General features: G+C 42.7%; 1 protein-coding gene across 2 annotated transcripts in view; it reads left to right on the forward strand.

Moving 5' to 3' along the window:
- DNER (delta/notch like EGF repeat containing) overlaps positions 1 to 26,532 on the forward strand; it is a 326,508-nt gene that overhangs the window by 256,908 nt on the left and 43,068 nt on the right. For both annotated transcript variants that reach the window (XM_030882206.2, XM_060301752.1), the window contains exon 9: positions 17,682 to 17,804. In XM_030882206.2, coding sequence (XP_030738066.1) covers positions 17,682 to 17,804 — 123 coding nt within the window. The remainder of the gene's footprint in view (positions 1 to 17,681; positions 17,805 to 26,532) is intronic.

The following is a 26,532-nucleotide window of genomic DNA, read 5'->3' on the forward strand; positions in this document are numbered from 1 at the left end:
TTCCTTTCTGTTCTGAAATACAGAGGGGATGGGGCTGTTGAATCTGCCTGGTAATTGCATTAGCAGGATTCTCGAGAAAGAGAGAGGGAGAGAGAGACGGAGAGGGAGGGAGAGAACTTGCTCGATTTTAAGGAATTGACTCAGGCAGTTGTGAGGACTGGCAAGTTCAAAATGTAGTGCAAGTTGGCAGGCTGGCAACTCAGGCAAGGAGTCTACATTAGAGTTTTGAGCCCGAATTCCTCCTTCCTCGGGAAACCTCAGTCTTTGGTCTTAAGACCTTCAACCGATTGGATGAGGCCCACCCACATTCCGGAGGGTAGTGGATTTAATCAAAGCCTACTGATGCAACTGCTAATCTCACCTGAAAACGACCTTCACTGCAACATCTAGACTGGCGTTTGACCAAACGTGCAGGTCCTGTGGCTTAGCCAAGTTGACGCGTGAAATTAACTATCCCAGTAACATTTGGGGGGTTTGCATAAACCTCGTGGGGAAGGAGTTTCTTCAACCCTACACGTGACACGAGGACACTTTCCTGCATGGACACGCGTCCTCCCCTGTCAGTGTGAAGATGGGAGCCGCTGCCCCCTTGGGGGCCAGTGTTCTTCCATGTGCCTTGCAGGCACGTGCCGTGGCCTCAGGGAGCTGAGGGGGAGCCCGGGCAGTGTGGTGCCCTTGCCTGTTGGGAAAGTGGGGCCCCAAGACCACTTTGTGTTTGCAGGTGAAATAAGCTGCCCTTGTCCCGGGAGAACGGTCTTCCTCACGTCATGACTCATGAGCACGCCACTCCCAACGCCCTGCTCTGGATGTCATAACACAGAGGGTAATAATAATGCCCTTGGCCGCCATCTGGAGCAGAACCTCAGAGCATCCTCCACACATGTCTCCTGGGAGTCCTGGTTCCCTCAGGGAGCCCAAAGGGAAGAATCACATGTCACAGGACCGGGAGGCGGCTTTGTTCCTCTTCCCCTTCTCCTCTGACTTCCGCTCTTAAACATATTAAACTTGCCCTTATATTTAGTTGGTGTATTTTGAGAACTTGAAATGGGTTGTGGTTATTTAAAGATACACGTGGCTTTTTAGTAATACCAAGTAGAGTCTGTCAACATGTGTGCAGATGCTTACATGGTCCTAAGTGGAAAATATGCTGCCTAGTGTCTCTCTGTCCACCCAGGGAGCAGTAGCTGAGGGTGGGAGAAAGGACCCATGAGATCCCCACTCGTTGACTGTCACTGTAGGAATTTACAGGGCATTTCTGGGCCTCGGTGTTTACTTTCACTAATAATGTCTTAGATGCTCGTGAGTTCAGCTGCAGTTGAGGTCACAGACTAGACCTGGGACAAGGTACTGACCACGTCCTCTTGCTGACCATGATCTTCTGTCGTGTGTAAGAGCGTTAGATGAGAGACACGCAGTACATTTCCTCTCATGGAGTAGTAAGCGTGACTGTTTCTTTCTATCCATGGAGATTCCAACACTTTTCCTTAAGCCAAAAGGGTGACGTGTCTCCTGTTGAAGTTCCTCCTTCCCCTCTGCTGTTCTCTGCTCAACCTTCATTCGTGTCCATTTGGAGCATTTAGCTTGGTAAAGCCAATGCCCAGCCTCTAAGGAGCCTTGAAAGCCTGAAGACTGTGTGTTCCGTTCCTGGATGCCTGCATTTAGTAGGCGGTCCCCCGGGGTAGAGCCCCGAAGCTCTGTCAAAGCTCTCTCTTCGAACTTGGGAGATAAAATTGCTTTTAGAGGGGTTGCTTCCTCAGATCATTAGGTGACATTGTGTGAAACAAAAAAGGCATCCTAACATCTGGCAAGAATTTACATTCTAAGAGGTGAAAATGACAATTCTCTGAATGCGAAATTTCTAGTCTTAATCTTTCAGAGCTTGTAATTGCTTTACCACTAGTTTGCATAATAGAAGAATCTCATGAGTGTAGGTGAAATTGGGTGTCTTGCTCCAGAGTGGCAGGCCTGATCCTCTTTGTCGAGAGCAAGCAGGCCCCATTGCATAAAGTGGCAGCAGATTGAAATCATGTCAGGTTGATAATTAGCTCCCATCTGACAAAATGCCATTTGATGGCAGCAAATCAGATTTGCCAGGTGCTTTATTTTCAAACCTCATTTTGAGCTTATCACGCTAGGGAGTTCTGATGGGATTTTAGTATTAGATAATAAAATGTCAGCAGTGAGTAAGCACTGAAATGTTGTCTTTCAGTGACAGTGTTAAGTGATAGGCCACATGTACTCTAAAAAAATTACAAATTAAAATCTCCTAAGGACTGGAGAAAGAGAGAACTTGGAGTCCAACAAACACTGTGGGAAGCAGGGCCACAGGGCCTGGAGTCGCCTGGGACCTGCTGTTGCCCCTGAAAGGAGAAGAATGTCTCATGTGTTCTTGAAGAAGTGGTGGCATCTGGAGATGCCATTTGGGTGCTGACCAGTCCTGGAAGGAATCTCTGGTAAGAAGGGAAGTGGTTTGCCTGAGTTCACTGGTCTTGGCCCCTGCCTGATACACTTGAGTTGTTACTCCAACCTTGTTTGTTTAATTGAATGAACCTTGCCATTACAGAGTGTGCCTTAAGTTACTATTTAAGGAGTTTATGGTATAAGGCATTAGAGGATTAAAAGAAAGGATGTTTAGACTTTTTCCAAATGAATTTTTGTAAAGGAAATTCTATCTATAAGAATCTCAGGTACTGTTTTTTCTATTTTTGACATCCTTCCCTGTGGCTGCATTTCTGGTCAGGAAGACCTAAAAGACACAGTTGGCATTGCTTCCTTCTGTTAGACTCAGACTTAGCAACATCACTCTGATAGTGTCTGCCCGAAACAGAATCTAAGATAAGACTTAATGGTCAGGATTTAAATAGCAAGTTAACAGCAGTAAAGAAAAAGTTACACCTACCATGGTATGAAAAGATTTAGCTTGATAATGAAAACCTAATTGCATTTAGCTTCCTGGATAAGTACAGTGGATAATTTTCGTGTTTTATTAACTAGGAAACCTTACCAGGTTTGCTAAGATGAAGTTCTTGTGTCGAACATGCTCTAGGAGGGTCCCGATCTGTACATCATATTATTCTTGAGTATCATTGCTTTTATAGAATATACTGCCTCCTTTCTCCACATCCTAACCCTATTATCATGCCCTTCCTCTGTTATATTTTGAAATACGATAACTGCCCTCCCCATTGGGAACCCAGATAGAATCCGGTCTACCTCGCTGCGGCAGTAGCAGCTCTTCATAATCTGTACTTCACCTAAGAAAACGTTTAAATCTCTTGACGTCATGATGACACTAAGAACTGAGAAAGAGAAGAGCAGCCCCTGACATCTGGGGGCTTGTTGGACACTTACAAGCAGGCCTTGGAGTTGTTAAGAGCTGGTGACCACAGCTGGGCCGTGGTGTTTCCTGTTGCACATAAAGACGTAAACACCCACACTGAACACTGACCTCAGACACGGTCACTCATAGGCCATGATAAAGTGAGACAAACAAGATCGTGTCATAATTTTGTCTAAGTACAGATAAAAACAAGGTCACCATGCAACCCACAAAATACCAAACATCCCCTTTGATTGCAAATCAAATGAGGGCCAGCTGCTTGTTCGCCAGTTATAGCTTTAGCCTTGCTCTAGCCTACTTCCACCCATAGACAAGACTCATTGCAATACTCAAGCGTAGAATTGCTCCTGCTTCCTGACAGCATGCAGAGTGACTCCTTCCCAAATCACCCAACCAGAGTTCAAATCCTATAATAAGCCCCGTCTAACACTCTCTGACTGAGACACCCCGAGATTCCCCTTGCTGCAATGAGTAAGAAACCCAACTGCATCAACTACAGTTTTGTCCCTGGTGGCCTTTGGTTTGAGAGCATTGGCAGGACTTAACTGATTAAAATGTTCAAAATACTGAGTGTTCAAAATACTGATTGAATTTTCATATTAACAATAGTTCAGTCAGAATTTCCAGTGAATTGGAAACTGAAATGTTGTTTGGATTTGTACATGGGGGAAGGTTGCTATGGAACAAAAGTCCTAGGTGGGGTGGGGGGAAGTTCAGAGATCCAGTTGGCTGCAGGATAAGATCCACTGGATGCAGTGATGGGCAGTAAGGCTGAAAATGCTGATTGGGGTAGATTGGGGTGAATCTAGGTGCTAAGGAGTCAGAAAATGAAGACTTGGAAACATTTTGCATCAGCAGTGTATATGAACGGATCTGTGTTTTTGAAAGATTATTTTGACGGAATTGGGTGATTTCAAGAAAGATTGGGTGACTTTCAGAAGATTATTTTGATAGAATTAGATATTACAGTCAAGAAAAGATGATGAGACAGGAGATCAGTCAGAAAGCTCAGGCAAGTGGAAGTGAGGTCTTGAACTTAACGGCGGTGGGAATTGGAAGGACGGACCTGAAATCTGTCTGAGGAGTGGAATCATCTGAGTTTGGTTGTCATGTGACTTCAGGGACCAGAGGTGAGCGTAGAGTCAAAGGTATTGCTGAGGCTTTAACTTGGGTAACTCAGAGAAGCAGGGAAATGTGCAGAAGGCCTTTGGGAATGGCAGGCCAACCAAGTGGATGTGCCAGTAAACAGTTGTTATTTGCGACCGGCATTGGGTCCTGAGCATGACACCAGGGAGGTGAGGATGGAGTTCCTGGTGTGTGGGTGCTAGAGAAAGTCAACTATTAAGATAGATGGGGTGAGAGTATAAACCGAAAGGGGAAGGATTGGTGAGAGTGTTAGGGAATTCTTGCACTGAGGCGGGGGCTAGAGGCAGCAGCAGAAGAGGTTAGAGGAGGCCGCTGGGACTGGGAGGGTCTCTGGGCAAGGCTGAGCCATGGAAGTTCCTGGGAGGGCAGGACTGGCCGGGGGGTGGCGGGGGGTACATTGCCCAGGAGCGAGGAGCTGAGTCAGGCTTGCCCAGACGGCCAGACACTAAGGGACCTGTCCTCGTGGTGTTCACAATTACCCCCGTGGCCATTCTTCATCACCATTTTGTTTTGATTCTAATTTCGGGGCGTGTTCAGGGAGACTTTGTGATATTTGCCTTCTAATTTAGGCTAGTGGCCTGAGGGATTAATACGAGGGCGGGAAGGACAGTGGTAATGAGTGAAGGGCACTTGCTGGTGCTGCATAAGGAATTTTGATGAGATTCTTGACATTAAAAATCGATCCACAGTCTATTTAACCTCGCTGTAAATGCCTAATCCATATGGATGAAAGTGTTAATGAACTGGCCTTTAATTAGGAGGGATTTCTGCCCCCACAGCAGCACTTCAAATTCAAATCATTCAGAATGCATTCTTGGCTGAAGTCCTGTTGAAAAGGTATGAGATTTACCTCCCGGCGGTAGGAACTGGCAGGGTCAGCGAGGACGGCGGAAATCACTTTACATCTTCTTACCTGGAATGGAAGTCAGAAGTGGCCGCTGATAACAGCTTACGTCACTAACCAGTGCATTTCTGAGGATGGCTCTGTTTGAAGCACTGCCAGCACATAATTTCAGGAAATTCTTATCAAGCCCATGGCCCTGGAAGTCAGATGGGAACTTGTTTAAAACTGTTTTGTAACTGAGCCACTGACTCTTGCGTTGTGGTTGGAAGTTATTATGATCCGATTGCTAACATTTTTTGGCTTGCTGAGAATGTCTGGGAATTTGGAAATTGAGAATTAAAATTAGGCACGCCTTGCCTCTCATACCAGGTGTGAGGGAAAGGGCTTTGGGCTTAGAATTGAGTAGGACCGCATTTCAGGGCTCCTAGAGGACACCTCAAAGCCATGCTTGAGGAGTGGCCTTGATTGTGGTCCGAGTGACTCTTGAGCAATAGTTTCTGACTTCCCAGCACAGGGCAGCACGACTTTGACTTCCAAAGAGATCGAACTGCTCGTAGGTAGGTGAGCCGCTTCTGGTCTCGTTTCACTGCAGATTCAGCGGCTTCACAGTGGATGCTGAGGGCTGCCTGTAACTGAGACTTACGATTTCACTTGAGCTGATGGCTGCTGGATGTACCTAATTAAGGAAACTGCTCTTCCACAGAGCTTTTATATGTTTGAAAATATCAAATTTCCCAATAGAAAAAAAATCACAAGATTTACGTTTGCTTCAAAGAGGAACAGAGGTGCAGATAATCTCAAATAATTTTTAAAAGTAACACTGTCTTGGGACTGTTTGGCCTCTCGACTTTATTCTTTTTATAGTAATGGTCTCAAATATTTATGTATTTCTGAAGGGGAGGCAGTCTAGAAACATGCCAGGGTTCAGAACACACAGTCTGGGTTCCAAAGGATATGCAGGTGGTAGATAAAGAGTTTTAAAAAATAAAATTGAATTTGCTAGCTATAAAAAAAATCGTCAAATAGGCAAGTGTAATAATCTTTCCTCTTCATATTTGACTTTTGTTTTTTAGTTCTCTGCCTGAGAAAGCTCTGATGTCCAGAACTTTGACTTTCCACTGCTTTGTGACCCTAAATGAATAAATGCCTTATTACTATTAGGCATCCTTAATATTCAATCAGTAGAGGCAATAGGAATAGAATTGAGGATTTACTAAAATTATTGAGTTCTGACTCCAGCTTACTTACATTTTGAAATTTCCTTTGTAATCTGGTTGCCTCGAGGTACAGTTCTGGTGGTTAATTGTCTCCATGAAGTTCTTTAGTTAAAGTCCTAACTCTAAGAGTCAGCTTGGGCCCTTATGAGTTTACAACCCTTGGGGATGGTGGCCAAGTGGGAGGTGTGTGCTTCTAAAAATACTCTTGAATGACTATGACGCATTTCCATATCGTTTAACAATCTTTAAGATTCAGCATGTTTACTTGAGAATAGCCATGACTAATAATAGAGAGTTAGAAGATTGCACTGTTGCATTGTCTCTTTGAATGTCCCCAGTGATATGAGGGTGGAAGTAAACATACCTGGGGAAAAACATCTACGGTCTGCATCGCAGAGTCCATGCACCAGAATTTTCTGGAAAAATGCCAGTCACAAGTTTTGTTTTCCATCACACAAACACCTTGGTACCAAACTGCGTCTCCATGAGACTGCATGTTATCACTAGAAACAGCACAACTTTGTCAGATCATGTTTCCCAATTTTTGGTTCATAAAAGTCTTTGTAGATTGCCATTTTCTTAAAATTTTTAAATTAAAAATTGTTTTCAGCTTGACTGAAATTTAATTGACCTATAACTTGTTTAAGATGTACAGAGTGTTGATTTGATACATGTGTATATTGCAGACTGATCACCTCCAGAGTGTTAGTACACCTTCCTAATTACTGTTTCTTTTTTGTGGTGAGAAATTTTAAGGTCTACACGCTTAGCAACTTTGAGGTATATAATACAGTGTATAATTAACTATAATCGCCATGCTGTACATTAGGTCCTCAGAATGTATTCATCTTATAACAGGAAGTTTGGTACCTTTGACCAGCATCTCCCCGTTTTCCCCACCCCCAGCCCCTGGCAACCATCATTCTACTCTGTTTCTCTGAGTTCTGTCTGCCATTTTCTGATAGTGTTCTTTTCAGCTAAAATGTTGTTCCCATGGGTCAAGGAAGCTGCATAAGAGGATGTGGGGAAAAATTGTGCTCACTAATCTGAATTTAGACTTATCTCTCCTCCTCTGAACAGGTATATGTGACTCCCAGTCACACAGCGAGAAATTATAAATGCTTGCCACCTCTATACCCTTATTACCGACCCTCATTTTAGCCTTCCTTTTCAAATTTGCCATCTGCTGTTGGTTTGGGATTTCTCTGCATCGCTTTCTTCCCTGAAGCAAATCCCAAGAGGCGTGTAATTTTGTTTAGTCTCCGTGTCTGTGGCTGGCAGGTTATTTGACTGCACGTTTCACTCTTGGTTTATTTCTATGCCTGTGACTGGTGCACGTTCTGACTGTGTGTTTTATGGTTGGTTTACTGATATGCTGAGGGGAGGCCGTGGCTGTTACCGAGCATTACCATATGCCATATCTAGCCCTTGCCATACGTAACTCCTACCATTTCCTCGCATCTTTGAGGATCAGAAGTTGGTGGGAGATGTTGTGTGCATTGCTATTCTATAACTCAGGTATTCTCAAACTTGAGTGTGCTGATCAGAATCAGGTAGAGGACTTATTGAATCTCAGAGCTCTGGACTCCACCTGCAGAGTTTCTGATTCAATAGGCCTTGGGTGTGGCCTGCGAACTTGCATTTCTAACAAGTTCCCAGGTGATGCAGATGCTGCTGGTCTGGGGACCACACTGTGTGGACCACCCGTCTAGTGTGATGAACACAGACACACGCCCTCATGAGGGCAAACAGCGCAAAAGAATATGTTGTGATCACTGGGTGAGTGGCAAATTAAAATCAAATTTAACCATAGTTTGTGAAATAAATTAAAAGGAATAAAACATTTTAAAAACTTCCCTGTACTTTAACCTTTTAAAATTCCTCTTTGTTAACATACATACTTGTGTGAAAATGGTCATCTAGGTTTTATTTTCTTTCCAAGGTGCCTATTAGAACCCTACTCTTTGATTTTGCCCTGTCACCCATCCGTTGCCTGTGCTGGGCCCCGTGTCCATCTTGGTGTGTTTGTTTCATACTAAAAACCTCTAGAATGTGAGGGCTTTTACGGTACGCGGGTCTCTCACTGCTGTGGCCTCTCCTGTTGAGGAGCACAGGCTCCGGACGCGCAGGCTCAGCGGCCATGGCTCACGGGCCCAGCCACTCCGCGGCATGTGGGATCTTCCCGGACCGGGGCACGAACCCGCGTCCCCTGCATCGGCAGGTGGACTCTCAACCACTACGCCACCAGGGAAGCCCTAGAATGTGAGGGCTTTATGCCTACTTTTTCTTTTCCGGATCTCCTCATCCTCTACCTCATCTCAACTACAAGCCAAGTCATTTTTACATGTGTTTATAAACATCCTAGATAATCAATGAGGTTATAACATTATGCCATTAAAATAATTTACTTACTGTTTATAGGACTTCTCTGGTGGCGCAGTGGTTGAGAGTCCGCCTGCCGATGCAGGGGACACGGGTTCGTGCCCCAGTCCGGGAAGTTCCCACATGCCGCGGAGCGGCTGGGCCCGTGAGCCATGGCCGCTGAGCCTGCGCGTCCGGAGCCTGTGCTCCGCAACGAGAGAGGCCACAACAGTGAGAGGCCCGCGTACCGCAAAAAAAAAAAAAAAAAAAGTTACTTACTGTTTATAACTAAACACACATACCGCAATAATCTTTAAAATCAAGTTGAAAATACTATCTTGTCGTTACACTTAATCTTGAATCCTAGTGCTTTCGCCATGGTGTTATAAGCATTTACATTTTTAAAAATAATTTTTAGAGCGAGTCAGTGAGAAAAATAGGCTACTTTATCACGGATAACTTTAACCATAGCTGCTGTATGTTTATAGGGCGCATCGGTGAATTTGTAAACTACAAAGAAATAGATGAATGTTAAGCTTTCTTGTTAAAGGGAACCATATTTCTTCTTTAAGTGTTTGCATCCTCTCGTGCCGTATATGTCCCTTTTGTAAAGCACATTTCCCTTTTCGTTAAGCTCCCGAGTAACATTTTTTTCCCTTTAGCTGATATAGATCATAGGTAGAATCCACCCTCTAGTGGCCAAAAGCATCCTGAATGGCCAAAAACGACATTCATAAGACAAGGCTAAAAAATTATGAAGAGATTGATTTTTTCGTGTGACTAGTTTGTGACCTAGTTCTAAAGGCAGAGCCAAGAGGAAACGTCTAGAAATGTTTAGGTCTACACAGTTACAATCATTCCCAAGATGATGGGCAATTTTAAGGTTAAAACGCCTTTAGATATGCAAGAGCATCTGTTTAAGTGGGTTCACTGCTGGGTTCTCTGGACTTCTGAGGCCCTTCATGAGCACAGTCCCAATTCAGCTGTGTCATCTACAATGCATCCTTTCATTTGTTCAGGAGAATGCTAACTATTTGTAAGGACTAACTCAGAGTAGTGGTTGTTTGCTTTTCTACCATAAATTTAGTGTATTTATATAGTCACCATTTATATATTGTTATGATGGCTAGCCCTCGTGTCTCAAAAAGTGTCCTCTTCTAAGGAGACTGGATTTTTCCCTCTATACACTATGGGAATGCCCTCATCTCCTTCCCTTCCACTTAAAAAAAAAAAAAACCCTTAATAAAGTCAGACTTTTCCTAATCTGACCAGTTCTCCTATTGTCCCATCAAGTGTTAGACACAGAGTACAGATATCATTTCCCTTGGTCATCAGCAACCTGGTTTGGAGTTGTGATACTACACATAAAATACCCATAAAGTATCTATATTATCCCTTTGTGTTACACAAGTAAATAACATATTTCTATTGTGGAAAATCAGAAAAAGTGAACTGGCATATTTAAAATACAAAAAATAATCCCTCAGTTTCATTGCCCAACAAAAACCACTGTCAATTTTGGAATACATTTTTCCAGGCGTTTTATTTTTGTATTTGTACAAATCAGACATCTGTAAAGAAAAGAACCACTTTCCGTATTTATGCATGCAAAGGTTATTTTGCCCTATGATTCCACTTTTCCTAGCAAATTCACCTCACCCACTGTGACTGAGCATCTCCTAAATTCACCCACCTGTGTGCTAAGGAAATGAGAAGAGAACAGACAGTTGTTAAAGAAAAAACACAGTTTGGGATCAAAGACAGAGCAGTGAGTCAAAATTTGCCAAGCAGGAAACCGGATCCAGCACAGAGGTGAGTCTCAGGAGATGAGGCTGAGGAAACGGAGAAGAGTAGGGTTTTTAAAAGCCCAGTGTAAAGAGACTTTTGTTTCATACATAGGAAAATTCAGGTATTTGAACTTCTCACTGGTGAAAGCGGGGCTAATTAATCGTGGAAGTTCAGGGCTGGGGCTACTTGAGTTTTTCCCGGAAGTGGTCTTCGCTGCCCGTGTGAAGCAGTGACTCGGGATAATGGTGCCCTTTGGGGTGACGTTGCTCAGCGCCTTTGCTGTATACTCGAGACAGGGCACCTATTTCAGGATTAAAGTACCCACGTTGTCTTTTTTTTTTTTTTTTTTTTTGCGGTACGTGGGCCTCTCACTGCTGTGGCCTCTCCCGTTGCGGAGCACAGGCTCCGGACGCGCAGGCTCAGCGGCCATGGCTCACGGGCCCAGCCGCTCCGCGGCATGTGGGATCTTCCCGGACCAGGGCACGAACCCGTGTCCCCTGCATCGGCAGGCGGACTCTCAACCACTGCGCCACCAGGGAAGCCCTGTATTCTTTTCCATTACGGTTTATCACAGGATATTGAGTACAGTTCCCTGTGCTGTACAGTAGGACCTTGTTGTCTACCCATTCTATATATACTAGTTTGCATCTGCTAATCCCAGCCTCCTAATCCATCCCTCCCCCACCCCCTCCCTCTTAGCACCCACAAGTCTGCTCTCTGTGTGAGTCTGTTTCTGTTTCATAGATAGGTTCATTTGTGTCATATTTTATTTTATTTTAAAATTTATTTATTTAATTTATTTTTGGCTGCGTTGAGTCTTCATTGCTGTGCACAGCCTTTCTCTAGTTGTAGCGACTAGGGACTACTCTTCGTTGCAGTGCACAGGCTTCTCATTGGGTGTCTTCTTTTGTTGTGGAGCACGGTCTCTAGGTGTGAGGGCTTCAGTAGTTGTGGCACGCAGGCTCAGTAGTTGTGGCTTGCAGGCTCTAGAGTGCAGACTCAGTAGTTGTGGCTCAAGGGCTTTAGTTGCTCCACGGCATGTGGGATCTTCCCGGACCAGGGATCGAAGCCGTGTCCCCTGCATTGGCAGGTAGATTCTTAACCACTGCACCACCAGGGAAGCCCCTGTGTCATGTTTTAGATTCCACATATAAGTGATATCATATTATATTTGTCTTTCTCTGTCTGACTTACTTCACTTAGTATGATAATCTCTAAGTCCATCCATGTTGCTGCAAGTGGCATTATTTCATTCTTTTTTATGGCTGAGTAGTATTACATGGTATGTATGTTTCACATCTTCTTTATCCGTTCATCTGTTGATGGACATTTAGGTTGCTTCCATGTCTTGGCTGTTGTGAATAGTGCTGCTACACACATAGGGGTGGGTGTATCTTTTTGAATTGCAGTTTTGTCCAGATATATGCCCAGGAGTGGGCTTGCTGGGTCATATGGCAACTCTATTTTCAGTTTTTTTGAGGAACCTCCATGCTGTTTTCCACAGTGGCTGCACCAACTTATATTCCCACCAACAGTGTAGGAGGGTTCTCTTTTCTCCACATCCTCTCCAGTGTTTGTTATTTGTAGACTTTTTAGTGATGGCCATTCTGACCAGTATGTACCTCTCTGACTCTTAATTCCTCCTCTTTAAATTGGGACTAGCCATGATTATCATTTTGGGTTGTCACGAGGGTTAAACAAGTTAACACAGGTAAAGGGCCTGTTATGAAGCAGACACCACTCACGTGCTACCGGACAATAAACCCCTTGTGGTTGGACACCTTGCCATTTAGTTTTGTAATCACAGTACCTGGAAGCTTCTGGCACATCATAGGCATATCTTAAATGTGTATTGATTTAATCAGTGGCATTTGGGGTGCTAATTCAAGAGCTATCATTTAAGCATGCTTTCTGTACCAAATACTGCAGGTACAGCTGAGAACTCTGCAGTTGTAGCCTCTGCCTTCAAGCTTATATTCTAGTGGAGGAAGAGAAATAATAATGATAAAGAACAAAGTTAATATGATTTCAGACCCTTATAAGTGTTGTGATGGAAATCAGTTGAGTATTGTAATGAGTAACTGTTCGGGGAAGGTACTCTGGGTAGTGTGTTTAGAAAATTACCCGAAGAGGCGATTTTTATTCTATTTTGTTTTGTTTGCTGATATAGGTGTGCTTTATTGGTGACTTAAGAGCTATTGCTCTTATGAAGTGATATTCCAAACTGGGGAACAACTCTTAGTACAATCTTCTCTTGATTTACCCAGTATATCAATACATATACGTATATATGTTCCAGGAAAACTCAGTATATCTTAAAAACTGTTGTACGTGTAAAGCAGTTAGGTTCTAGGCCTCGAAGGTTGTCAGCAGGGTTTTGCCTACACGAATGGTCAGTGGAACAGTCCAAGGTTGTGGAGGGTGCCAGGCCATCACTTGTGCAAGGGAATCCCAGATGTTTCCAGGTGTTTACTATCTCTGGCCCCCACCCACCAAATTCTAGTAGAATCCTCCAGTCGTTATGATAAGCAATCCGTCCTCCTCCCCAATTTCCAAAACAGCCTCTAAAGGGCAGTACAGCCCCCATTGAGAGCCAGGGTTTTGAGGGTCTCCAGTGACCTCCGGATCTCCTATCCAGTTGTCATTCTTGCTCTTAGAGCCTTTGACGCTGTTAACCAGCCCTCCCTGGCTTCCTGTCCTCTCTTGGCTTCCATGACCGCACTCCTTGGGGTTTCCCCCTCTCCTTCCTCCGTCCCTGCTCCGAGTCCCGATTGGGCTTCTTGCTGTCCATCTGCCCATCCACGTAGATCCGACCTTGGTCTCTTTTTCTCCTCTCCATGTTCTTCTTTGATGAAAACTTCAACATCACTTCCAGGCATCTAGCTCCCAAAGTGCTCTTTCTATGCTATTCAAGCTCATTTTCCCAACTGCCACGTGGACCTGGCTACGTGAGCCCCAAGTTAAACGTGTCCAAAATCCAACTGGGCAACTTCCTCTAAAACCTGTTATTCCTTTGGTCGTAGTTGTGTTCACGGCAGCATCATCTACTCACACATTCTAGACATGACAGCCGTCTTAACCTCTCTTTCTCACTCCCGACATCCAGTTGGTTGTTTTGTTCTATCAAGTCTAAGGAAGTGACTGGAGCTGAATATACAGGATCAAGTCCTACAAAGATTGGAACACTGGTGATAAACATCCGTGCCCCAGAAGGGGCTACTCTGACCCCACCCTTCTGATCTTCGATTTTATTTTAAAATAATTCTTTGGACTAGCTTAATTTTTCTAGACCCTGGGCTGCCCTGGGCTAATTTGTTTGTCCGAATTAATTACCAGCAGGGGGTGGCAGTCTCATTTTCACAGAAGCCTTCTGTTTGGGAAGAGATTCCTTTTTCTTCAAACAGTCCGATTTAGGTTCTTTGGCAGAGTAAAGGGTGTCTTGACATTTCTATAAAGACATTTAAATGTTACCGTCTCTAAAGAAACACTTTTAGAATATGAAACCTTTATTTTTTTTCCCCCAAGGAAGAAAAACCTCGTCAGCTTAATTATCTCTGTAAAATAACTTCCTCACTTGCTTTTCATGTTGCTAATGGAAAAGGATGATGATACTGTTTTCAAAAAATAAAAACAATTGTGCAAGATTTCAAGAAATTTGCTTTTTGTCTATATAAATAACACCACAATTCAGAGGTCGAAGATGCTTGTAGGGTTATATATTATCCTTCCAAGTTGATTTTTGAAAGATCTGCTGGGAGGGCAAAACGATCAAAAAGATGCTGCTGGTGATCCTTGTTCCACACTGAGAAGAAGGCAACAGAGACTTAACTCTATGTGTGTGTGTATATTCTAAAAATTGTGATAAGGGGAATTCTGTGGCGCTCCAGTGGTTATGACTCCATGCTTTCACTGTTGTCGGCACGGGTTCGATCCCTGTTCAGAGAACTAAGATCCCGCAAGCCATGCGGCACGGCCAAAAAAATAAAAATAAAAATAGTGATAAAACCCAAATAACATGAAATCTATCCTGTTAACAAATGTTTAAGTGTACAGTACAGTATTGTTAACTACATGCGCATCGTCGGACAACAGATTTGTGGAACGTTTTCGTTTTGCGTAACTGAAGCTCTATATCCATTCAACAGCAACTCCCCATTTCCCCTCTCCTCCACCCCAGGAACCACCATTCTATTTTTTTCTTTTATTTATTTATTTTTTAATTTAATTTTTGAATTTTAGTTTTTTATACAGCAGGTTCTTATTAGTTATCCATTTTACACATATCAGTGTATATATGCACATATATACCACCATTCCATTCTGCCCCTATGAGTTTAACTAGTTGAGATCCCTCATATGAGTGGAATCATGAAGCATTTGTCCTTTTGTGACTGGCTTATTTCACTTAGTACCTGACCTCAAGGTTCATCCATGTTATAGCATATGACAGGATTTCTTTCTTTTTAAAGACTGAATGATATTCCATTGTATGTGTATATCATATCACATTTTCTCTATCCATTCATCTGTTGAGGGACATTTAGATTGTTTCTACCTCTTGGCTATTGTCAATCATGCCACAATGAACATGGGAATGCAAATATCTCTGTGAGATCTTATTTTCAATTCTTTTGGATAAATACTCAGAAGTGGGATTATAGATCATATGGTAATTCTATTTTTAATTTTTGAGGAATCTCTATACTTTTTTTTATGTTTTACGTAGCAGCTGCAGCCTTTTACATTCCCACTAACAGTGTATGAAGGTTCCCATTTTTCCACATCCGCAACAACACGTGTTATTTTCTGTTTTGTTTTGTTTCGTTTTATTATGGCCATCTTAACAGTTGTGAGGTGATATCTCCTTACGGTTTTGCTTTTCATTTCCCTGATGATTAGTGATGTTGAGCACCTTTTTATATACCTGTTGGCCATTTATGTTATCTTACACAATTGACAAAAAACAACACGAAGTGCATTAAAGACTTAAACCTAACACCTGAAACTGTAAAACTCCTGAAAGAAAATATAGGGGAAAACCTTCATAAAATTGGTCTTGGCAATGATATGACAACAAAAGCACAGGCAAAAAAAGCAAAAATAAAGTGGGACTATATGAAACTAAAAAGCTTCTGCGCAGCAAAGGTAGCAATCAACAGGGTAAAAGGCTACCTTCAGAATGGGAGAAAATATTTGCAAACCATGTCTTTGATAAGGGGTTAATATCTAAAACTCCTGTAAGAAAAAAGATTTTCTGGGTGAATCCAGATCAAGACAGCAAACTTATTCTATAAGGGGTCAGAGAGTCAAGATTTTTGACTTTTCAAGCCATATGGTCTCTGTTGCAACTACTCAATCTACCATTGTATGAAAGCAGCCATAAATAATACATACTTGGATGGGTGTGGCTGTGTCCCAATAAAACTTTACTTATAAAAACAGACTGGGGCAGATTTGGCCTGTGGACCACAGTTTGCTGATCCCTGGTATAGAGCAGGGTTTCTCCATCTAACTCTGTTAACATTTTTGCTGCGTAGGTTTTTGTTGGGGGGCTGTTTTGCGCATTGAAGGGTGGTTTGCAGCATCCTTATGCCAGATGCCAGCAACAACCCCTTCCCCTCCACCCCGGTTGTGACAACCCAGAATGTCTCCAAACATTGCCAGATATCTTCTGGGGGACAAAATTGCTGTTGGTTGAGAAACTCTGATCTAGATGATTGAAATAATCTGATGAAGAGTGATAGGAAATATTTCCGTAAAACTACAAGAAGTAGGGGAAGATAGAAGAATGGAAATCCCTAGTGTATTTGCCTCAGGAAGGTCAAGTTCCCCTCAGAGGGGCCACTATCACTGCCTAAATGTGGAAAGCAGTTCAAAAACAACTGAAATGGCAACGTACTTGAAAAGTGCTCCGGAAATAATGCAAATGTGATCTTAACCTACTTTTGTGATAGGAACCAGAAACAGAACAGTTCAGCGCATTAGCCTGAGCTAACAGGACTTTCTGAGCTCGAGGGCTGGCTCTGAGTTGCTGGATAGGAGCTCACGGTTCCAGTGCCCACTTGAGCAAGCGTTTATTTTTTCTGCTTATCTGAATTCAGAACCAACATAGGCAGGGTGATTTCTGAAAGTGCTCACATGTTTCTCATTGTTTGGACAGGGCCAGACAAAAATGGCCCAGATTCACTGCAAATTGGCAGGAACACGGGTTTTTGAAAGTTAAAAACAGCCTAACATTCATGAGTGAATCTCAAAGAATGTTGTCTTCTTGTCCTTTAGAATAAACACCTGTTTTGCAAAAAGGAGAATAAAAGCCATCTTTCTTGAGAAATCGTTGGTTTCTTTTTCTTCATTGCTATTATTCTATTTTTAATAGTTAAAAAACTTAAGCACAACTTACCATATTATAATTTAGATAATTGTCATTTTAAATAAACAAACAAACAAAAAGAAAAACAGCCCACATTTCGCCAGGAAGTTCAGTTAAGCCTTTTTAGCTGAGTTTCTTTTCTGGCTTGAAAAACAAAGGAAATCCGTGGATCCTTTTCTTCTTGAATAAAATTCTCCCTAGTTAGATATATTTTTCTAATTGATTGGAAGAAAAAGGGCTCCACATCCTTGAAAGGAGCTGTTTGGCTGTGAGTCCTGTCCCTATTGCTACCTTCTGTGACCACAGCTGATGCACTTAGTAACCCACATCTCCCGTTCATCGGTACCACTGGACGTGACGTAATAATGGGACCATCTGGTGGATCAGTGGGATCACTTGTTTTATAGTTGGGCGTGACAAAGGGTGATAAGAATAGATTCTTCATAACCTTTCTGGAAATCCAAATTTCAGAATACCCCAAGAGACCCAGTTCCTTCAGTCGCATCTATTTGTGCCTTACTTTCCAGTGAACACCCACCGCCTTCCTTGTAGGCTGGTCCCGTGTGCGTATAAATGGTACTTGTTTGACTGCAGACCTTTCTCTCTGTCCCTCAGGCTACCATGGCCTCTACTGTGAGGAGGAATACAACGAGTGCCTCTCTGCCCCGTGCCTGAACGCCGCCACCTGCAGGGACCTTGTCAACGGCTATGAGTGCGTGTGCCTGGCAGAGTACAAAGGTGAGCATCATGTGGCCGACTAGTGCCAGCAAGGTTCTCAGTGACGTCATGGATTTCTCCACGTACATGCGTAAACCTCTAATTGGAGTGTGAAGTTGTTTAGAACAAGAATCAGATGCTGGCAGTGGGATGATGTATGGGGCCGAAAAGAACAGTTTGGAAGTCTCTGGTTTCCTCTTGATAAACTGAAAAATCTGTCTCCTGCCCTTTCCTTCTTCTTGTATCCTCACTCTCTTCTCTGTTGAATGTGTAAAAAGCTGACGATAAAAAATGATATTAAGTGGACTTTCAGACACAGATCAGAGGACACAGCCATGGAATCCGGGGGGAGGAAAGCAGTGCTTGCTGGACGAGGAGAGGATGCCGTGCTTTTTGGTGGAGGAGGCAAGTGGAGTCTCACATGTTGGCGGAAAAAAGTTCATTCTCATTGAATGAGTCATTAAAAAGGAGGCACATGTTAGTTCATTTGAGTGGACATGTGTCAGAGTCACTCTGGATAAACAGCTGACATTCACCGAGTGTTTATCACATTCAGACCCTGTTCTAAGTCCTTACGTGCATGAACTCATAAAAAAGGCCTGACGGTAACCGGAGAGGTGGTAGTGTCAGCCCTCAGGAGCCCAGCCAACATGGTCCCGAAAGCCCTTCCATCTCCTCCCCAGCAGGCTCACAGGTGTGGCTTTATTGGAGCCCTGACACGCTCAGCCGGCGCTGTGGCAGGACGCCGGGTCATCAACTAATTTGCATGCATTTCTCTAAGTCACGACTCCCGGGCTGGTGTAGATTTTTGTAATGCTTTTGAGGCTCTATTTATAGCCATTTCACTTAACCTCTTTCTCCCACCACCGCTTACTTGATACCATCCATCTGCCAGTGACCTCGCATTGTAGCCGACTTTGCTTCTCTTTGCATGGACCCACCTTTATTTAGAGGTCGTTCTGGTGAGCCTCAAGGGTTTGTAGGGCACATGGATGAACTTGACCTAGCCCCTGGATGGAGGGGCTGAAGCTGGGTCAGGTCTTGGCTTTATGATTGGCACATCTGATGCTCCTCATGGACTATAATGCCCACTTAGAGCCAAACTCCACCAATTCCCGTGAGGACAGATGTGCTGGCTTCATCCACATGGATTTCAGTTCTAGGAAGATCAGAGCATTGAGAAATAGGGAGTCTGCTCAGGTCTGGAAAGAATAAAGGAGCAATGAATTAGGAGACCTAGGTAGCTCATCCTCATTGTGCCATTGGATGACTGATGACCCTGGATCAACCTTTTCAACCGACTTGTCTTTATTTTGTCTGTTTAAAGAAAGGGCAGTAATGCTTACTGAGAGATTTTGAGATTCTTCAATGACAGAATGAGTAGTGGTGGATGTGCTTCCAAATTTTAAAGTCCAAAATTCTTTAGTTTATGATAGAGTTTTATGGAGTAAATTTCATCTTTATGAATGACAAAGTTATTAATTGGGTATACTCTGAATTTGCCTCTGATGTTCCTGGCTTTGAAGCATTGCTCATGCTGTCATGACCAAGAAATAAAAAACGAAACTGTATATGATGACCCACTAGTGACTCCACAAATTCATGGACTGTGATCCTAGCTTTGTTCACCTCCTTCTTCCATTTTTCTCAAGGAGTATTCCCGAATTTTGCTGCTTTCCTCAAGCCTCATATTAAATCCCTCACTCATAGGATAGAACAAATTTCACGTCCATCTTCATGGAAAGAAAGAGAGGTTATAATCTGTAAACATCTTCACATCTCTCTAGTTTTCCAGTGAGCAGTGGTTCTCAAACTTGAGCATGTGTTAGAATCTGCTGGTGGGCTTCTTACAACATAGTTTGCTGGGCCCCACCCCTGTCTAGGGTAGGGCCCAAGAATTTGAATTTCTGGTAAGTTCTCAGATGATGTTGATATGCTGGGCCTGTGCCACCCTTTGAGAAGCCCTGTCCTACAAACTCATCTGCAATCACAGCCACTCAAATTTTATTGTCTTCCTTATTACCTGATCACATGCTCCCCATTCTGCTCAAGGTTAATCCTTCCATATATGCTCCTTGTTCCACCCCTTCTGTCTTTCTGTGACCTTCCTCCATCAGTTACAGACGCCCTGCTGTGGATGACTCAAGAAGGTAGTCGACTCGAGATGGCTCAAGATCCTGGAGGGGATCTCAGACACATTTGAGGATGTGGGTTTTTAAGGAAAGGGTGCGGTGCTGGGAGCCTTTGTGTACCACAGGGTTAGGGGATAGGGTTCTGGAGAGAACGGAGGACTCAATGACCAGCTGAGCCCAAAAGACCCTTCAGCTTATAGAGAGGGAAAACATGCTATAATGTGCTGCCCTTGACTCTACGAGGCAAAGGGCTCTCCTGATCTCATGGATCCTGGCTGCCCTTTGAGAGGATTGCAGTTGGGCTGAGCCGGTCCTTTGTGTGTGTGTGTGAATGAGCTCCTGCTCGCACCTGGAGAACCTTGAGACCCCCAAATTGGGAGGCCATGTAGACAGGGCTAATTTGACTGGCCTGTCCAGCACTGGAGGAGAATCTCCAGTATCATCTCTCTCTGCCTAGGTTGCCAACCTCAAGCCTGGCCAGTCCAGGGAGCCTGTACCAGCAACTCAACAAGGGGAAAAAATCTAGGAAGTAAAAACAAAATTGCAACAAACCCCACAACTCTAAACACTCAAGAAGGGAAGTAAAAAAAAGTAATGTATACCACTCAAAATTGAATTTAGATCAGGAAAAGCAAAAGGAGGAAGTATGTCATGATAGAAGTAAAAATATGAGGGAATGGAAACCATGAGTGAAAAGACATGAAATGTGGAGAAAAGATGAAGAGATATGTTTCATCTGAATGGTGGATGTTGCGGAAGAGGAAAGAACACGTGGAAATAAAACCAGAATCAACCAGCTACTAGGGAGAAGTCTATGAGATGAAGAAAATTGAAATTTTCAAATAGAATGGGCTTACAAAATGCCAGAGGATTAATGAGGGAGATGATACGTAATTTGCAGTTTCCTGGTAGAATTTCCAAATCCAAGAACACTGAGAATAGTTTTTACAAGATTCTTCATAGTGAGTACAAGTTACACACAAAAGAAAGAATCAAATCAGCATCGAACTGCTCTTCTCTAAAATGAAGCTAAACAACAGTGAAGAAGAGTGTTTTAGATTTTTCAATGAAAATGTCTGGTTGTTAAAGGTTCATTTGTATTTGAGGGGTAAAGAAAGACATTTTGTACATTTAAGGATACAGAAAACATAACACCGTGTACCCTCTATAAGAAAATTATTTTCCAAGGTATTCTCATCAAATTGGAACTAAATCAGAGCAAAGATGACCAGATAGGGGACGATGGAGAACAGGAGGAAAAGGGTTGAGCAGACTTCTTTACATGCGGGGATAAACCTAAATAGATGACATTCATATGATTGTAAATACTAATTTAATGGTAAAGAAAAGTCTCTTGAAAAAATAGACATGCCTACTATATTAATTATTATTGCTGCATAGTGAATTATTGTAAGGTAGTTGCTTAAAACAACACCCTTTTATTATCTAACAGTTTCCTAGGTCCAGGCATGGATTAATGGATTCCCTGTTCAAGGTCTGGAATCCAAGGCTGGAATCAGGGTGTTGGTTGAGCTGAGCTCTCATCTGAGGTTTAAATAGGGAAGGATCAGCTTCCAACCCTCAAGTGGTTGGCAGAATTCATATCCTTGCAGCTGTAGAATTCTTGACATTCTGCTTCTTGAAACCCAGGAGAGGCCTGAACCCTCTTAAAGGTCTCACCTAGTTAGGTCAGGCCCACCTAAGGTTAACTCAAAGTCAACTGATTAGATACTGTAACAGCATCTTCAGAATCTCTTAACCTTTGCCAATTGCTATTGATGAGAGCTCACACTCAAGAGGAGGGAGTTATATAAGGGTGGTCACCCTAGAGTGTGTCAATCCATCTGTTCTTAAGGAAAATTTAAATGACCAAACTAAAATTTCATATTATTTTAACCAAGTCCATGAGTTGGTGGGTGTTGGGAAGGATTGGAAGGCATACAAGTGTGTTAAAGATCTCATCTCAATGGGCAGGTAAAGTGATATTTCATTTTGATATATTTATAGAGACATTTAAGTTTGGGTTTAAGCAGGAATGAAAACCCTAGCAAAGTAGCAATAAATGAGAGAACTTCTAAAGTAAGAGTGATGGGCAGGTGTTGAGGGGTAGGGTAGAAGGTATTAAAGAGAAGCAGAAGTGGGTAATTCATGCCCTCCAATCCAGAGGAAGAGTGAGTGAGGGGAGGAGAGAGGTCAAAAGATTCTGGGCCTTTCTCTCCTTAGGGTATGGACATTTTTTCCCTCTTTGAAAGCATTTATCCCAACATATATTTACATGTAAGATGTCTGTATAAACTTAGGAAACTATCAGATGGGTGGGCATCAATTCTTAACTAGTACTTACCTCTGGAGTTAGAACTTGGATAAGTGGTGTGTTGGGGGGAGGACTGGAACTTTAACTTCTTACTTACATATGTGCTTTTTTAAGTGGTGATTTTTTGCTCTTTTCTGTTTTTAAAAAAACTTAAACAAATGAATATAACTTCCTAAAAAGAATGAATGCAATAGAAAGTCAGGCAAGACAGCTAAGAACATTTTGAAAACGGAAAGCAGTGAGGGGGAACTCCTGCCAGATGTTGAAACCCATTGTAATGCTGCAATTATTATTACATCCCCATGTTATGGGTGCAAGAATGGACAGCTAACCAAAACTGAATAATGACCCAGAAACCATAGTCTATAATAATATATGACTCTTAACAAGGAATTACTATGAATGGGATGGGAATTCTTTTCTAATAAATGGTGCTAGAGAAACTGAGTTGCTAAACAGGAAAAAAGAAATGTTCTTACACACACTTCTAAATAAATTCCATATGAAGTGAAAAAAACTTACTCTTGTTTGACTTTGCCTCCTCCTATACTTACTTGCCCCTTTCTTCCTCTTTCTTTTACAACCAAATTTCCTTAGAGTTGGTATAGATGATGCCTCTTATTTCCTTAAATTTTCTTTTCTTAATCTTCTTTCATTTGGATATCATTAGTACCATTCCGATAAATGGATCTAGCAGTGGCCTAATTGAAAACTGAAACCCCAAAGCCTGCCTCTCCAGCTTCCAACTTCACATTCTTGCCCTTTTGCTTCATGATCACTGGGTCCCTTTTGAAACTCACCCTGCTTTAGCTTCCGCAGCTCCGTTCCTCCCCCCACCCTCACCCCCCAACCCTACTCTTCCCTCCTGGCCTTCTTGGAATGAATCCTTGCTCTCTGGACACCATGAATGCAAGTGGTTCCCAGGCTTTTCTTCTTGGCCCTTTTTTCTCTCCTCCTCTTTCCCCTTATCCAGTCCTATGGCTGCATCCATTGTCAGAAATGTTGATCTCCAAACAGGTGTGATTTCTCTTTCCTGAACTCTCCAAGCATTTTCTTGATATTTTCTATGACAGTTATGGTCAGCCTTGTAGTCAGTACTTTCTGGCTCCAGACTTTCCTTTCCCTGACACTAAATTAGAATCTCCTGAAAGGCAGTGACTACACAGGTTCTTTTTTTTTTTAATGCTCATCAGCTCTTGATATGGTGGCTTACACAAAGTACATGCTCCACAGCTATCTGTACTTGAATGGAAGCTACTGCTTAACACACTAATTAAATAAAGCAAGGCAACTCGAACATTTTCCCAGTAAGTTTCCACTGTGGATCATGAAATTGTTAGAAGCAAAATACATGGAGGGACTCCTAGTGATCTCCCTTCAGACATACTGAAATGCTGATACTTCTTTAAAACTAGTCCGGGGCTTCCCTGGTGGCGCAGTGGTTGAGAGTCCACCTGCCGATGCAGGGGATGCGGGTTCATGCCCCGGTCCAGGAGGATCCCACATGCCGCGGAGCGGCTGGGCCCGTGAGCCATGGCCGCTGAGCCTGTGCTCCGCAACGGGAGAGGCCACAACAGTGAGGCCCGCGTACCACATAAAACAAACAAACAAACAAAAAAAACTAGTCCAGAGCTAATTCACAATGAGACTTTCAAGACTTCAGTTAGTGTTCATCACATTATAGTGCCAAAAAGTCAAGTTACAGCCCAACATTGTGTTGAATTATTATTTATAGCAGAACAAATTTAATGGTCAAGACTATACTCATTTGGAATTTTTGGTGACAGAAGTTAGAAAGAAAATACTTCAATTTTTAATTACGAAAATAATGTAGCAACAATGATAACAATTTAGAAAACTGAGGAAATTTCATAACTCATAGCTTTACAGCAGAACATAAGAGCAATAATCATCTGTATTATTTCCATCCTTTTTAATATCTGTGTTTTTACAGTAATAATTGATTATACCTACAAGTTGGTATTACCCTTCTCAGACTTACCATTATTTATGTTTGATTTAGAAATTGTTAGCAAGTTTTATTAGTTCTGTTTTAAATGGCGATGTGATGTTCCCATGGGGTAATATTTATCCATTCCCTTGCTATATCTGAAGTGAAGCTACTGTAAATAATTCTGGAATGAACATCTTTATTCATATAATTTTCATACTTTCTGGATTTTGGGGGGATAGAGTCTCAGAAATAAGATCATTGGGTTATGAGTTTGATCACATTGTACTGAATTGTTTATTTTTAAAGTCTACAGAAATTTATGATTGAAAGGATATGAACTCTTTCTTTGTTGTTTAGAATTATTTCCTCTGTATAACCAGTGAACAAGAATTTCCAGGTATTTTCTGTACCTGTCCCTTCTCAAGTATTGTGATTGATAGAAAAATGGATAAGTCAGGACTTTTCCTTTATCAGGCTATTATTTAAGCAGAAGAGTGGACTGAGACTGGCAAACACAAGGAATAATGAAGTGAAGGTCAAGATCTCAACTGTAACATCTGAAACAGCTTAGAAAAAGTTGAGCTCTGTGAGGTTGAAATACTGGAACACTTTTCATGGAAGGAATCAGTCTGAATAAAATAAGATGATGTCCAGATTGGTTGAAGATGGTGCAGTAGAAAGATGTGCACTCACTCCCTCCTGTGAGAGCACTGGAATCACAACTGACTGCTGAACAGGCATTGACAAGAAGACACTGGAACTCACCAGAAAGATACCCCACATTCAAAGACAAAGGAGAAGCCACAATGAGATGGTAGGAGGGGGGCAATCACAGTAAAATCAAATCCCATAACTGCTGGGTGGGTGGCTCACAAACTTGAGAACACTTATACCACAGAAGTCCACCCACTGGAGTGAAGGTTCTGAGCCCCACATCAGGCTTCCCAACCTGGGGGTCCGGCAACAGGAGGAGGAATTCCTAGAGAATCAGAGTCTGAAGGCTAGCGGGATTTGACTGTAGGATTTCAACAGGACTGGGGAAAACAGAGACTCCACTCCTGGAGGGCACACACAAAGTAGTATGCACGTCGGGACCCAGGGGAAGGAGCAGTGAACCCAGGAGAGACTGAACCAGACCTACCTGCTAGTGTTGGAGGGTCTCCTGCAGAGGCAGGTGGTGGCTGTGGCTCACCGTGGGGACAAGGACACTGGCATCAGAAGTTCTGGGAAGTACTACTTGGTATGGTCCCTCCCAGAGTCAACCATTAGACCCACCAAAGAGCCTGTAGCCTCCAGTGCTGGGTCACCTCAGGCCAACCAACCAACAGGGAGGCAACTCAGCCCCACCCATTAGCAGACAAGTGGATTACAGTTTTGCTGAGCTCTGCCCACCAGAGCAACACCCAGCTCTACCCACCACCACTCCCTCCCATCAGGAAGCTTGCATAAGCCTCTTAGATAGCCTCATCCACCAGAGGGCAGACAGCAGAAGCAAGAAGAACTACAATCCGGCAGCCTGTGGAATGAAAACCACATTCACAGAAAGACAGACAAAATGAAAAGGTAGAGGACTCTGTACAAGATGAAGGAACAAGATAAAACCCAAGAAAAACAACTAAATGAAGTGGAGATAGGCAACCTTCCAGAGACAGGATTCAGAATAATGGTAACGAAGATGATCCAGGACCTCGGAAACAGAATGGAGGCAAAGATCAAGAAGATGAAAGAAATGTTTAACAAAGACCTAGAAGAATTAAAAAACAAACAACTAAAAGAATTAAAGAACAAACAGAGATGACAGTACAATAACTGAAATGAAAACTACACTAGAAGGAATCAATAGCAGAATAACTGAGGCAGAAGAACAGATAAGTGAGCTGGAAGACAGAATGGTGGAGTTCACTGCTATGGAACAGAATAAAAAGAGAAGAATGAAAAGAAATGAAGACAGACTAAGAGACCTCTGGGACAATATTAAACGCACCAACATTTGCCTTATAGGGGTCCCAGAAGGAAAAGAGAGAGAGAAAGGACCTGAGAAAATATTTGAAGAGATTATAGTCAAAAACTTCCCTAACATGGGAAGGGAAATAACCACCCAAGTCCAGGAAGCGCAGAGTCCCAGGCAGGATAAACCCAAGGAGAAACACACCAAGACACATAGTAATCAAATTCACAAAAATTAAAGACAAGGAAAAATTATTGAAAGCATCAAGGGAAAAATGACAACATACAAGGGAACTCCCATAAGGTTAACAGCTGATTTCTCAGCAGAAACTCTACAAGCCAGAAGGGAGTGGCACAATATATTTAAAGTGGTGAAAGGGAAGAACCTACAACCAAGATTCT

Source organism: Globicephala melas, chromosome 7, assembly GCF_963455315.2.
Source record: "Globicephala melas chromosome 7, mGloMel1.2, whole genome shotgun sequence".
Classification (NCBI taxonomy): Eukaryota; Metazoa; Chordata; class Mammalia; order Artiodactyla; family Delphinidae; genus Globicephala; species Globicephala melas.